Source organism: Aythya marila, assembly GCF_965140915.1.
Source record: "Aythya marila genome assembly, chromosome: 7".
Classification (NCBI taxonomy): Eukaryota; Metazoa; Chordata; class Aves; order Anseriformes; family Anatidae; genus Aythya; species Aythya marila.
The window spans coordinates 7487328-7502019 of NC_139048.1; the positions used below are offsets into that span (position 1 = coordinate 7487328).

The following is a 14692-nucleotide window of genomic DNA, read 5'->3' on the forward strand; positions in this document are numbered from 1 at the left end:
TGGATGTGTTGCTAAAATGTTGTTTAAATATGTTCTTCAGGAGGGAAGAGCAGGTGTCAGTCAATGCCATTAAAACTCGGAATATTTTTATATTAAAATTATTTGTCAGAATCCTCAGATAGAATAAGATGCTCCAGAAAAGCATGAAAGTGTCCTTTTCCTGAAGAAGTAAGCAGGCATGGTTAAAGGATTTGTCTGTCTGTTCCATGGTTGTTGTTTTTTGTTTTTAACCTATTTTAGTATTGTCCTTCTTGACTCTGCAATACAACCAAACCATGTCATTTATAGCTGGTAAAATGCCCGTTAGCTGTGGCTGTAACTAGAATTCACAGAAGTGTAGCTCCCCTGTTTGGATACAAGCTAACAGTACTGATTTGGAAATAAAGCTTTTGTAGTAGGCTGGAAAAATTGTCCGTTTCTGCTGGAGGAGCCTTGCCAGCAGTTTGGCTGAAAAAGCATGCTCTCGTCGAGGGTGGACAGCTGTGACATTCTTCTGCCAGCCCTAGCAAGGCATCAGGGTTTGCCATTTGTTTGGCTGCACAGACCCATGGCCACAGAACACAGACCTGGCAACAAGAGAAAAGTTTAAGAAAACGATCTTCAGCACAATGGCTTATTTTTCTATTTTACTTTATATTTTTTCCCCCTGAGAATCACAGCATGGAACACAATTAGGCTGTATACTCACACATTTCCATCTTCCCCAGATATTACTGTGACTTCTTCAGCTCCCATGCAGCCTCTGTGTACCTGACCTAAGTGCTTCTTCCAGAGAAACTCGACTTTTGAAATGTTCCCAGAAATTTCTGTATCAATATAGTTCAAGTATGTATTGCCTGGCTTGAAAGTTCCCCTGCCAAAAAAGAAAAGCATATAAATGAAATATTAATCCACGTTTACCGGAAAAGGCTAGGCTGAGTGGGCCGCAATGCCAGACTCTGGCATGGTTCATAAGAAACATGCAACTTCCCTGCTGGTGCACATTGCCTAGGGGAGGGAATGATCACACAGTTGTGCATCATTTGTCTCTTTGTCATCTTAAAGATTTCCAAATGATATGCCCGAGACCAGAAGTAGCCTACTGTCAGGCCCCAGAGCTCTTAGCTCTTGCCCACTTTGCTATACTAACCTTTGTCTGAAAAGAAAGCACAGAGCAGGAGAGACCAGCAAGCACGTTTTGACCACATCCTGTAGCGTGGGGAACTTTGACCACGTATCAGCTGCTTTTATGACCAGTGTAGATCACAAAGAACAAGATGAGACATGTGAAAAGAGACATTACAAATTCAGTATAACATTTTTTTCAACAGTGATGGTATACTTACGTGTCAATTGTATATTTTCTCCTGATCCCATTAGTACCAGTCAAGGCTACATCTATATTTCCCTTCATGGTTTCTGTTGCAGATACTCTGACACATATCTCTTTTCGCCAGCCTTTGAAAACAAAATGAAATATGAGGGAAATAAATCTCTCTACAGTCGTTGAAACCTATGTTTCAATACCTTTCAGCGAGAGAAGAGAATTGCACAGATGTGCTTATAAGCAAAAAAAAATGCCGCTCTCGTTATTAAGGGAAACATTAGTTCTGTGTGATTCTGGTAATCTTAATTTCCTTGACAGTGGTCTAAATCACAGATCCAACCTCTGCTGGCCTTCTGGCCATGCAGAGTATTTAATCTGCCATGGGCAACACCATGCTTTGCTCTTCCGCTTGGCGTCAGTTTTCATTTTGTAGTTACAGTTATGAGAAATTTGGGTGTGGCGGGATGTCTCATGAGTAGTGCATATTGATTTCAAGTAACCAGGTTTGGAAAGTATTTGTACTGCCTTTGATTTGGGCTATTAAAAAGATATTCTCTTCACCCACTTCAGGCTATGGTTTTTGTAAACTCAACAGTGTGGGTGTTGAAATTAATGTACTCATTCAGATTCAAGAAATGAATAATTTCTCTGTACTCAAATTCATTTTTCTGCTTCGTCCTTTTTCCAAGATGAGATATAAATATTTTTGTACCTAGTTTTTCTTTCATATTCTAGTACTAGCAAAGACTGTATGTGATTCATTGCCCTTGCAGTTCATCATCCAGAATGGATTACGTTTTATTTACAAATTTCCTTATTTCCCAGTTCTTTGGCTGCTTCTACATTAATCACATTTAAAACTATGCTTATACTTATTACTCCCCGTCATCATGACTTGATGAACTTTGCAAAAATACCCTAAAATGATCTAGTTTTATAGATTTTTGTCAATGACAGCTGTGCAGCTTTACTTGAAATCTTGCACTTTCAGCATATAATTCCTCCCACCTTCAGCTTTACAGAGCTTTTGAAGCCATCATGTATTTAACAAAATTTAGCAGGGTTTCTAAGTCACATGTCAGCACCAATTCTGTAATTATCTCCACCTTTCCCAGATAATGTTGATATTCCATATTCCTAACAGACATAAAATTCCATGAGCACCTCTTACTTGAGCAGATTTCTGTAGAAGTATAAGGTATTTATTCATATAGACTTTGTTGCCACTTTAAATTCATCACCCCAAACCAGTACTTACGAGAAAATGGGGGGTGGGCCCCCGTGTTTAAATAAACCTTTTGCTGCTCTTTCTCAGTTTTATAAGGAAACATATCGGCATAATGACCCATCAGCGGGCATCTTTCCTTTTGGCATGGGAAGCATGCTCCCTGGAGGAAAATAACAGTGTTTGTTAAAAGATGTTATCTATTTTAATCTCAATTCTCAAAGTACAATAAATTAGGATATTTCAGCTTTTCCTCTCTCTCTCTTTTCTTTTTCAAAAAGGTACTCGTTTCATATCTTATCTTCAGTATTTAAAAGAGTGGTGACAAAAGGAGTTGTGATGGTCGGTCTGCTTATTTCTTCTGGTGAAAAAAAAACAGAAAAAAAAAAAGAAAAAAAAAAAAGGTTAAAATCTGGCCTAATTCCTTTTATTCCTGCAGAGACCATGAATAAATACATAAATGTATGCTGCACCTTACTACCTGATCTGGAAAATACAGATAAGATATTTAAGCATGGGAATCATAAAGCTTGGGGTATCGCTTTGGTATGTGGAAATTAATCTACGTAGATTGAATATTGAATGGTCATGTTGTCTATTAAAAAAATGATAAACGTATATTTTCAGTGAAGGGATTCAATTTCAGTTGGAGAAAAAAAAAAGGTTTTGCAATATTTGGAGAGTTCAATTTTGATAATGAGGAGGTTCTACAAGAAGTGGCATCTGTGGATCCTTGGCTGTTTGGGCATTAGATGAATGAAAGGCTAAATGAACATCATCAGTTATTACTCTTTGATTAACAACATCATTTCCCCCTCATCACTAAATTGCATGGGGTTCTGGTTTTCATTCAAGACCTGAATTACATCAGCCTTTCAAGTTATGTGGCAGAATCACTACAGGCAATAACAACTTTTCAGCATGTCCTGGTTTCACCTGGGATAGTTAGTTTTCTTCCTAGTAGCTGGCATGGTGCTGAGGTTTGGACTTGGGATGAGAGCAATGCTGATAACACCCCCCGATAAAACACTGAATGGGGAGGATGGGCAAAGGGCTGTGTGGTGCTGAGCTTCCTGCTGGGTTAAACCACAGCACTGCAGTACTGCAATCCTTCCTTTTGTGAGTCAATACAAGCAAATCCAGTCCTGGCTTCCTAGTTATGTCAGGCATGAAACACCAGGACATTCTGCTGCCTTCTTTCTTGTGGCACTTGAGGGTTGTTTTATGTGGGAGCACGGCCGCGCTGTATAAATATTTGTCTCCCCTGCTCTAAATACTGTGGCTCCTTATTGCTTATACAGATGTTTAAACATTTATGGAATCCATCAGCCATCCTCTTGATGATGGGCTCCACCAGGTTTGTAAGACACTGGTTTAAATGGAGATCCTTCAGCCAGACCGTGTCCCTTGCTGCTGACCTAAGCAGAGGGTGAACCCAGCTGTGTGTATATGTACTGTCTTCATTTTCTCCTAGATCTTTCTTAGGGTTTGCTGTTTTCACATTTTGCCCATTTTCTGGCTGTGATCTGGAGGAGGGCAGTCATTGGGTCTGCAGAGCCACCCTCTATCCTATCATTTAGAGTGCAGAAATGGTCCCAGAAATTAAGGGAAGGAGGGCAGGGCCCTTACCCACTTCATAAACATGTACCTGATACTTACTGATATAAAATCTCGGTATGTTTCACACTGGTAGCCAAGAAATCCATTTGGAGTGATAATACTCTCAGCATAATACCGGAGGCTTCTTTTATGTCCACATCCAATAGATCTATATGCTAGGAGAAAGCCCACATAAAAAAGATTAGAGCAATATATTAACCATAAAGTTCATGCCAAAACAGCAAATGTGGGTCTTTTTTCTTCCCTCAAAAGCATTTGTACATAGAGTGAAGTCTTGGATTAAAAAACAGTGACAATTTAATGTGTTTAAAGTGCAAATTATTTGGTTTTGTGGTAAAAAGCACACTTGAAACTACAAAAATATTTTTGATGGGGAAGAGCGAGGTGCTGCCCATGCATGTCCCTTTGCCCATAGAAAAGCTCAGAGAGGTGGAGATGCACCTGGCAGCCTTCAAGCAGCCTCCAGTCCTGCTCTGTGCACCACTGACTGCTTTTACTTTAGCATGGGAAGAGGGGAGGGGTTAGCTAAATTTCCCTTTGATGTTTCGAAGACTGGAATAATTCATAGTTGTGGCATTTGCAAAGCATATAGTAGTTACTATGAAGTAGTTTTCGTTTGCTTACCATTATCACAATGTGGTATTTTGTAAAACCACAGTTTCCACTCACTTCCAAAATTAAAGAAAATTGTAGTAATTATTTTAACTTCAGTGGCTTTCAGTGTTTTTAAGCTCTAGAAAATCTGCGGTCATTTGACATTGGTGATTCTGTGAAATGCTCTGAAAAGCAAGATGTTTGGCAGTGTGTCCTTGATTTTTGTCAGGATTTTTCTAAACAAGTGCATTTTGCACTCAGAGTGAAATTCCTAAGCAGGCAGTGCAGGGAAGAAGAAAGTGCAAATTGTGTTATATTTACAGGTCCCTTGTTACAAGCATTGTCTTTATGAGATCCAAAGCCTCTCCTTTATCAAACACACCAACGTTAGGCTATAAAAGCAGGCTCCAGTCTGCTTCAGGCTCAGGGGACCTCGCCTGATTATAGGGTGATGATTTGGAGGCACTGAAGTAATTGCAAGCTGGCACAGCTTTCAGTGAAGTCAGAATTTCACCTATAGTTATACATCAATATTTATGCATCTTAAAGATAGACCAGTTGATATTGACCAGTTGATACACGTTGCTCTTTGCGTAGGGGGGGAAAAAAAAAACAAAGTGAAGAGCATTTTTGTCTGCGTTTCTTGAAAACAATCCGGGTCATCAAGGCTTCCTGAGTATGTTTTCTTCATCGTTCTGTCTTAAAAACTAATTCAGAAAGGTCTGTGCTTTTAACTTTAAAATTCCCAGCTCTTAGAGTTGGCTTACTTTGTGCTAGTGCCAAATTCACTTGACATCTATACAATGGGAACATAATACCAGTCTCCTTCCTGCATCAAAAGCTGTAGAAAGAAGTTACTAAATAGCATTTCTAAGGCACTTTTTTTTCTTTTTTTTTTTTTTTTTTTTCATAAAAGCACTACATAAATGTAAATATTATCAAACAGAAGAGATAAGTACAAAGCAAGGTTTAAACAAGAGGCAGGAGTTAAGGCTGTCTCTATTTTTAGAAGCTGCATGAAAAACCCACTCCATCTGCTTGTGTTCAGAAAAGCTGGGCTCGTTTCTTACCACAAAGCATTGCAAGCAGCCTAGTGAAATATCTGTGGAAAATACATAATTTTTGCTGAAAACTGAGACACATTTGTGTTGTCAGTCTTGAAGGTGTTTTGGTTCTGAACAATTCTGCGTGTAGCCAGCTTTCAGTCTTGGGTTACTAAGTTCTCAAACCAGTTCTGATACAGAACATTTTTGAAAAACAGTTACTTAACTAGTGGTAGGGATTTCAAAACATTTAGCTGTGAATAACATATGTTCTTATTTCTGTAGGGTAAGGCAGAAGGCAGGATTTGGGGCATCCATTGTGCTCAATCCCAGGATAAATCTTATTAACTGCCCAACTTTCTTTGAAGAACATGAAATACTATCCCAGCAGTCATTTTATCATCTTCTATATTTTTAACCTTGTGTCATTCCCTTTGAAGACACTAATGCTGCTAATGGCATGGATGAGTATGTCTGACCCCGGTACTTCTGCGACTGATGTCTTTGTAGCAAGAAGGGAAGCTCAGATTTAAAATAAATAAATAAATAAATAAAATCATTTTTGGATTATCCTTGAATGAATTTCACTGGCCCTTTGTGCATGGAATTTCCACAGAGGTCAGGCTAGTGGACAAGTCTGTATGCTTTGACTGAGGTTTCCACGTGGAGTGTTCATTAATTAGTATATTGATATGCATACGCATACATACACACATGTATGTTATTTATAAGCACCCATGGGTGTATAAATATATACATTATGTATAAACACCCATATACTTATAGGTATTTCACAAACAGCTTAAATCTTTCATTTTTGAGCATTCTCTCCCTACTCCAAATCTGAGATATTTAAGTAATATAGACATTCAAAAGGCTTTACCTTAGCCTAGCCTGCAAACTGGCCTTTCAAACTACAGCTTATAGTGATGCATTACCTCTTTACAATACACTTACCTCTCATAAGGTCATTGATATCCCGAGCTGTGGGAGGTACTCGAAGCTGCTTGCATCCTGGCATTTTCTTCCCACCATTTGGATAAAAATCCAGGTGGCCGCAAGTTTGAAGAATCCCAGGAGCTGAAATATGTAAAATGACTGAAGACTGATCACTCTCTGATATGCCTGTGTGTAGGTGTTGGCTCTTGTGTGAAAACTTACCAAAGTCAAAGAAGAGATGACCAGCGTGAGTGTGAATTACATCAACAAATTTTGCATCTGAAGGATCCAGTCTAACCTTGTTAGGAGTATACTGGAAAAGAGGCCCAGCTGGATCCAAACCTCAATGAAAGGAGATGTGGCTGGTTAAGTAAACAATAACTTATTTACTGTCATCACATGCGATGTGTATACACAATATGTCATTAAATTTCTACCTTTACTGCTCATATAAAAATCTATTTTGTGGATGTAGGACAGCTGGCCAAACAAATGAGGTTTTAATAGAACAGTGGCTGGAGGCAACACAGTAAAAATTGGATGGATGGATGACTTACTACTGGGGAATACTGTCATAGGAAGAGGTAATTTGTTTGTTCTTTTTAAAGTAGTAGAAGATGTGAAATTTTGGCATGTTACTCTAACCATGCACATTTGTATGAGAATCTTTATCAGGTCAAAAATTTATTTTAAACAGCAAATTTGCTTGAAAACATCACCCTCCACTTCAGGCTCACTGAGCTCTCTCTAAGGACAAAGCACTAAAATTCTGATCCCATTTTCCCCAAATTGCACACATTCTAGTCAAAGAAATGTCTATGCAAAGCGAAGGACTGACTGGTGGAGAAAGGAAAGCAGAAAATACTGAGCCTTTAACAGATGTGGTGTGGGAGTGTGTCATGATATTGTGCCTCCCTGCGTAGCTATGCGGCTAATAGCTTTCTTCCTTTCGAGGGTACCCACAGCTATTTGTCTCATCGTGACACAGTAAATATAGGGGTACTCAGTTTTTCATTTCAGATTTTCAATCTTCTTAACTGCTGAAAAGTCATGTTAGAGTGGGCTTTTAAAGCCAAATATGATAATGAGTTGCTAGTATATTTATTTACAAGTCTGTTATTCCAGATGTAATACGGTATTTTCTTCCTACTCTTTGATATAGCTAAAAATCATAGGTAGCATGTTCTCAGGGACTCAATATGATCTATGCAAAGTGACATATTTAGCCACAGTATGGACAGTTAAATACTTCTGTTGCTGTCCAGCCTTTCTCAGGGCTGTGACTGGTGATGTGAAATGGCATGGGATATGACATGGCTTCATTTGCGTGCAGTCATGCTGGCTGTATGCTATTAACTACGGCAAAGCAACAGTGTGGTCTGTGTTGTGTTTGTTAGGTAGCAGTGACTCTCTGGTTCTCCTAAGCTGTGTTAAAATATAAAGCTTCTGCAGCTGAAACAGCCTCGGTACCTGTTATTCTGCCAATGCCGGGTTTCCGTCTCCCTGCCTCCCCTGCAGCATGTGCTCCAAGGCTATGGCCAATGAAGTGAACGTTGGCAGGAGAGTAGCCATAGTCTTTCTGTGAAAGATGTATGGAAAGGAAAAAACAAGGGTGCTAAATGGGAAATATGATGTGAATAAAGTGGCTGTGGTGCTATGGAGGTGCTCCGCCACCCAGCTCCTGCAGGAGGAGGAGGCCATGTGCTGCTGGCATGCCGGGCTTGGCTGAGCCCCTGCAGGAAAATTGTGACTTCGGGTGGCTGTGGGAGAACCGCTTCTCTGTGCTGCCATCCACTTGTAGCTGGAGGCAGGGTCTGAGGCCCATGGAGGGATATTTTAGTCATGTTGGCCCTTGACTACTGCTCTTCTCCTCACCAGTTTTCCTAATCTCCAGCCAGAATGGCTTATCCAGAAAAAAAAGGCCATCGTGACCATCTGTACTTTCTGACTACATCACATCAAATCTAAAGATGCCACCTTGACCACAGGCTTTACCATACAGACTACATGTACGTGCTGGTGTTCCCATTCCATGGATACTTGTACCTCGAGAAGGTTCACAAGGTACACGAGCTCAGCCCCCACAATGCGGACGTTGTTAACTGCTTCGGTGTACAAGCCACTGGAGCCACCTGTCCAGTCAATCAAAATGCAGTTTACGTCTTCAACATGAAACATGAACTGTCAGGTATGAAAAGAAGAAGGAAACAAGTGTGAAGCACAGCTCTTCCAGGTTAAGCGCAAATAATCATTTGTTTTGCTCTAGCTGGGGGTTCTCATTGTAGTTCTGTGCATTTTGATTTTTGCATCCCACCCTTGCAGAATTGGCATTCTGCTCCTGTCACAAGACTCTTTTGGGCTCCCCCTTTGCTCTCCTGATGTCTTCTCTGGGCACTGTTTTACAGAAGCCTGTTGTGGGGTAACTTGTAGACACCAGTCTGCAAGGCCAGAAAGCAGGCTGCCATGGAGTACTCTATGCAGTAGTTATTCTTGTCAATGGTGTTGAACACAAGGGGTGAAGAGTGGGGATAAATTGGAGATGTATCGTCAGGACTTGGCCAGTGATTTTTATTTATTATTTATTTTTAATAAAATTATACAGCTCTTACGGGATTCTTTCTAGTAGTGCATTTTTCTAATATCATCCTAGAAACTCAGATCTTGCATAATTCCATTATTCAGAAAGTGGCATTGCAAAAAGATGCTATATGCACCTGCTTTGTTTATGTGACTGGTAAGGATACATCTTTAGTGCTTTCTTTCCAATTAATACTGCAGAATCAACACAAGGAGGCAGACTGGAGGCAGGTTTGAATGCTGCATAAAGGTGTCTAACAGCTGTTTGCAGTTCTGTTTTCCTTCCCAGCTGCTGTCCCTGGTTTTAGAATATCAGCTTGTCTTAGTTACCCCAGTTAGAAAAAGAGGATAGAATGACTTCTTTTTTATTGTCCAAGCTTCATTCTTCAAAATTTATACATTCAGATCATCTAATGAGATTCACAAATTCATGTTCATGTGCCTGAAATACTCAGCCCATGACTCCATGTATTTTGAACAAACTATTCTACTTAGAGACTTTTGGCAAGGGAACTTTCCGATTTTTCATTTTGAAACAATTTCATTTTTGCAATGTACCTAAATAAAATGAAACCAATCTGCTGAACAAAACATTTTGGTTTTGGTAGATCAAATGCCTCACTCGATCTGAAATGTTTATTTTGAACTTTTGCTGAGGTGAGAAAAGTGACCTTTTTTCCTTTATTATTGCCAAGGAATTGAAAAACCAATCAATTATAGCTTTCACTGTGGAGGTGAATGCAGCAAAAAGCTGTTAAGTAGGAGTCTGAAGTGCTCTATACTCAGAGCTTGGAACAAGCAGGCAGTTTTCTGAAACTGAACTTGATTCCGAGGATTTTTCTGCTCATATATTCCCAGAATTAACAAAAAAAAACAGAGAAGTAAGTTTCATAAGACAATTAATGGGGAATGTCTGTGGATATTTTCACTTTCAAATACAATGACTGTCAGACAACAATCACACCATACCCTGCACATGTTTGATATCCAGGGAAGGTCAGCTCCACCAAGATGGCCATGAATAATGAAGCGAGTTTTCCTGTGTGCTCGAAAATTTGAAGCTTTGATAGTTGAAGGATTTGAAGGATTAATTTTCTGTGTTGAAACAAACAAGCAAAACAACAGTAACAATGTGAATGCTCTGTACTAATTCACAGTTTGATATGGGGCAGAGTATCTCAATAATTTGGGCATAGTTCTGTTCTGGGCTCCGAAGAGATGGGTTTTGTTCCTGATCCTAAACTGCCTTGCTGGGGAATATCAGTAAATAGCTTCAACAAATTCAACTTCTATTTAATTGAACTAATGATATGAGCTTTGAAATATACTGGTACAACATGTCATATAAATAAAATATTTTATCAAAAACTATAACCAAAATACAAAACAAATAGTGTTTTCTACAAGGTATAATGCAGTTGACTCTGAATCTGTATCCTTTTTTTGCTTTTTTCTCTTTAAGATAAGATTTTCATTCTAAGCTTATTCATACGTTATCTTAAAGATAGTCTAGACAGCATGACAAAGGCCACCAGGCTGACAGCAAATGCTGTAGGTATTTTGGGGTTTATGGAGAGGGAAGGCATTATTTTCTTCAAAAGTGAATTCTGAATAATGCATTGCTTTGAAAACTGGCACTTATTTTTTGGTACAGCTTGGTATGCTTAAAAGGGATGCCTTGCACTAGTTAGTGCACAACTCACTGAATAAATGCAAAAACGTCTTTGATGACTTGTGTTAGAAGACTGCAAGTTAGTAAGACGTTGCAATTATACCTGGCCCATCAGACAACCGACATGAGGAAAAAGAAATGAGATGAAAGGAAACTGGGATGGACTGCTCATGGCATGTTTTATATGGATCGGGGCCTCTGCTGGGAGGAACGCAGCAGTCTATATAATCTGTTGACCATGTAGCACACTATCAATATTTAAAGCAAACCAGTTTCTTACCTGGTATTTCATGGTGTTGTCTCTAGTGTAAAGGAGGAAATTGGTGTTCACAGCTGCTGGAGGGCTGGGCAAGCCTGTCAGTTCTCTGCCGGGGATCCCAGACCAAGGGGGATCATCGGTAAAGCATCCGAGCCTTTCGTAGCACACTTCCCTTCCTGGGACACATGAAGAACAATGTTAGTGTTCTGGGAATGTAGCAGACCAGGCTGCTGCCGCTTTACAAGAGCTGGCAGGACAGTATTTATTGCAGGGAAGTGGAAAATGGCTGCTTCATATGAGCACGGCACCCATGTCCACTTTCATTAAGGGCTCAGTTGTGCTCTTGTGCCTTATGCATGTAGCAGGGACTTGAAACTTAAGATCCATTCCTGTTCCAGACATTGCCTAGAGCTCAGTTAGGTGAGCTCAGGAGAAAGCAGGATTTGTTTTGGTAAACATATTGTTAAAATAGCTATTGGAAAAAGACAAAAAAAAAAAACAACTTGATCCTTTCTGTATCCTGAGATCAAACTGAATTTGATGAGCTTTTGCTGGCAGCTTTTCAGCTTAGAGAAGCCCTTCAACTTAGTGCTAATGCTCCACAGATTATCTAAATTGTTACTTGTGCAAGAATTAAAGAAGGAGTTAAAATAACAAAAGAAAATAAATCAAAAAACAACCCAGCAACAGAAAACACCCAATCATTAAAATATACACCACTGCTTGCTCCATCACTTATGTAAACCACCTCTTGTTTTTTTAATCATCAAGGATTTAGTGGAAGCAATGGAGTAAGATCTGAGTGGAAGCCCAGAGTAAAGCACAGACTAAGGAAGTATGATTTGTGCCTGAATTTCCCAATTTCTGTTGTGACTTTAATACAACTGTGATGTAGATATGACATGCGGGTGTTGCCATTAAATGTCAGACTTATCCACCATCATAGCATAACAGTTGTGAAATCCCCCATTTTTATTGCTATTAAAATGACGCTGAAAACAAAGAGAAGCTATTGCTACCATGAATGAGTGACGCAGTCAGAATACATCAGACCATGATTTACTCTATTTGTAACTCTGTACAAAATTCTGGTGGGTTATATACTGGAAATACATTCTGAGAAAGAGAAGATTTGATTGTGAAGATGCAATCTAGGACTCCACAAGTGATTCAGTTATTTTCAATGTGTTGTTTTTTCTTCTTCTTTTTTTTTTTTTTTTTTTTTTTTTTTTTTTTTTTTCCTCCCTGATATCAGGGAGCTTCTGGATTGTTTCACTGTTTGTTTTCTCCCCATTCATCCATCCCTATTGAACTATACTTTCCTATTGGCAAAGAGATGTTTTGGACCAGGACTATTTTCTGCACAGTGCTGTGCAGAGTAAGTGTCTAGACTGTGTACTATTCAGCAATTATGTTTAAAACGTGTGACATTACAAGTGTTGGAGCTACCACAAATTCTTGTGGGTGGGTGGGGAAAACAGTTCTGGAAGAAATTCAGAATCCATTTGTATATTAAAAAACCTTTCTAGTTCTTTTTCTGTTTGCTAGCTGCAAAAGCCTTTACAGAATTAAAGAGTGGTAGGTTAAACATGGCAAAGACAAGACAGAACTCATTACTTCCTAATGAAGAAGTCTATTATATGCATTCCAAAGCATGTTCTTTTTTTTTTTTTTTTTTAAAAAAAAAAAAAAAAAAAGTTATTGTGGTGTAAGTTGCATACAACTTTTACTGTTTATAGATTTTATCAACTGTGTGTCTTACCTGTGGCTGCATCAAGAAGGAAAAGAGTAATGATCCAAACTGCAAACATCTAAAACAAATAAAAACACAATTCAGACCTAATTAAAAATAGAATCTGGAATTCACTTGGGGTTTTCCAATTTACATTATTTCCATAATTTAATCCATTAAAAGAGTCATAGTGACCACAGGAGAACTTCAGACATTTAATAAGTTGGATCCAAAAGAACCAACATTTCCTTAAAGAGAGCAAGGTTTCAAGAAAATACCTTTGGCATTCCTTTTGTTTGCCATGGCAATACTGTGAGTATACAGTATATCCTCTCAGCATCTCTTAAACATTGTCTTCCTGACCTTGACAAACTGAAGCTTTTTTTTTTTTTTTTTTCCCTCTCTAGAGCTGCAATTTATGGACAAGCAAATGAATTTTTAAAATGATTTGCTACAACTTTTTTTTACAGTGTAAAATTTCTTTTATCATTTAACAGAAAAGTTATTCACAGAATTATTATTCAGCGATTAGGTTTAAAAGAACCCAGGAACAAACTTAATTTGTATTTCTAAATTGTACTGCAAAGATCAAAATGAGTCTTCAAGACTATCAGCCACATACACTTATCAGCCCTGATCTGCCTGATCACCTAATCACCAGCTGATATGTAAGCTTCGGAGTAAATGGAACCAGTCAGGTACTTCGAGGTAAAGCGGGCAATGTATTTGAAGTGTAGTCTTACTGCTAGTAACTTATCTTTAAGAGAAAGATGAAGAATTATTCCGGTACCATTAGTCAGTGACATAAATATATGCAGTTTGACTTTATAACTTGTATTTTGAACACTGCATCAAGTAGGTGTGCAGAATATAACATTGGTAAGAGAAGAAAAGTAAGAAGTGCATGCTATATGTGCTGTAGAATCAGACACCTCCTTCTTAGGAAACTAAGGCTCCAATCCTCCAGTAAGTCCTGCATCCCCTCCCACCACAGTCCCCTGAAGTCAATAACATCCCGTTAGGAGCCAAGAATTCATTGCTGTAGGAATCACTGCGGGTTCAAGCATGTCCTGCTTCCATCTCCCCGCTCACCCAACACCCCCTGCCTTATCATGATTTGAGTTTCTGATTTCCTTGGCTCCAGTAGCTCACATTTTACCTTGGCAAGGCTCAAGCGTGTTCTTTGGGTCCACCTCAGCTGATGGCAGCAAGCCTTACAGAAGCCCTTTGAAGAGGCTGGTGTGAAGCAGGACAGCTCTGCACCTGCCCCACAAAGGCACAGGGTGGATGGATGCTCACCCTGCCACTGCTGTGCAGCGTTTGGGCTCCTGGCAGCATCTGGCTGGTGCCAAAAGAGCTCTCGCTGTGTCAGGAGTGCTTCAACTAAGATAACAGGAACCAGGTCAGACCAGTTGTTGCGGGACTCCACCTGCTTAATGCAAAGTGTCAAATAGGATGTTATTGTCAATCATCGGTAATTATTTTTTAAAGCTAAAAAGTACTGGGAAGTGTGATGTAAACAGTGAACAAACACACAGCCTTTCAGCACCACGAACGGGGTTATTACCATCACCTTGGCTCCCCACCTCCATGTGGTGCTGGGTTTGGATCCAAGTGACAGCAGCAGAAGGCTGACTCCATCTTTTTTGTCTTACTCCAAACTTTAAAAAGCAAAACCTTCCTTCCTGGACCTGATCCCTGCCTTAAATATTTTATAGTCTTAAG

General features: G+C 39.3%; 1 protein-coding gene across 1 annotated transcript; it reads right to left on the bottom strand.

Annotated features, from left to right (window-relative positions):
- Window positions 1–326: 326 nt before the first annotated feature.
- LOC309880106 (pancreatic lipase-related protein 2-like) lies at window positions 327–14358 on the bottom strand (the record flags this gene model as incomplete). Its single annotated transcript, XM_082764637.1, has 13 exons — window positions 14127–14358; window positions 12998–13046; window positions 11257–11411; window positions 10274–10399; window positions 8774–8908; window positions 8198–8306; window positions 6950–7069; window positions 6746–6868; window positions 4191–4306; window positions 2565–2694; window positions 1326–1437; window positions 691–853; window positions 327–566 (listed from the first exon to the last, which is right to left on the bottom strand). Exons 2-13 carry the CDS (start codon window positions 13044–13046, stop codon window positions 327–329), a joined length of 1578 nt encoding a protein of 525 aa, XP_082620763.1. The 5' UTR covers window positions 14127–14358.
- Window positions 14359–14692: the final 334 nt, after the last annotated feature.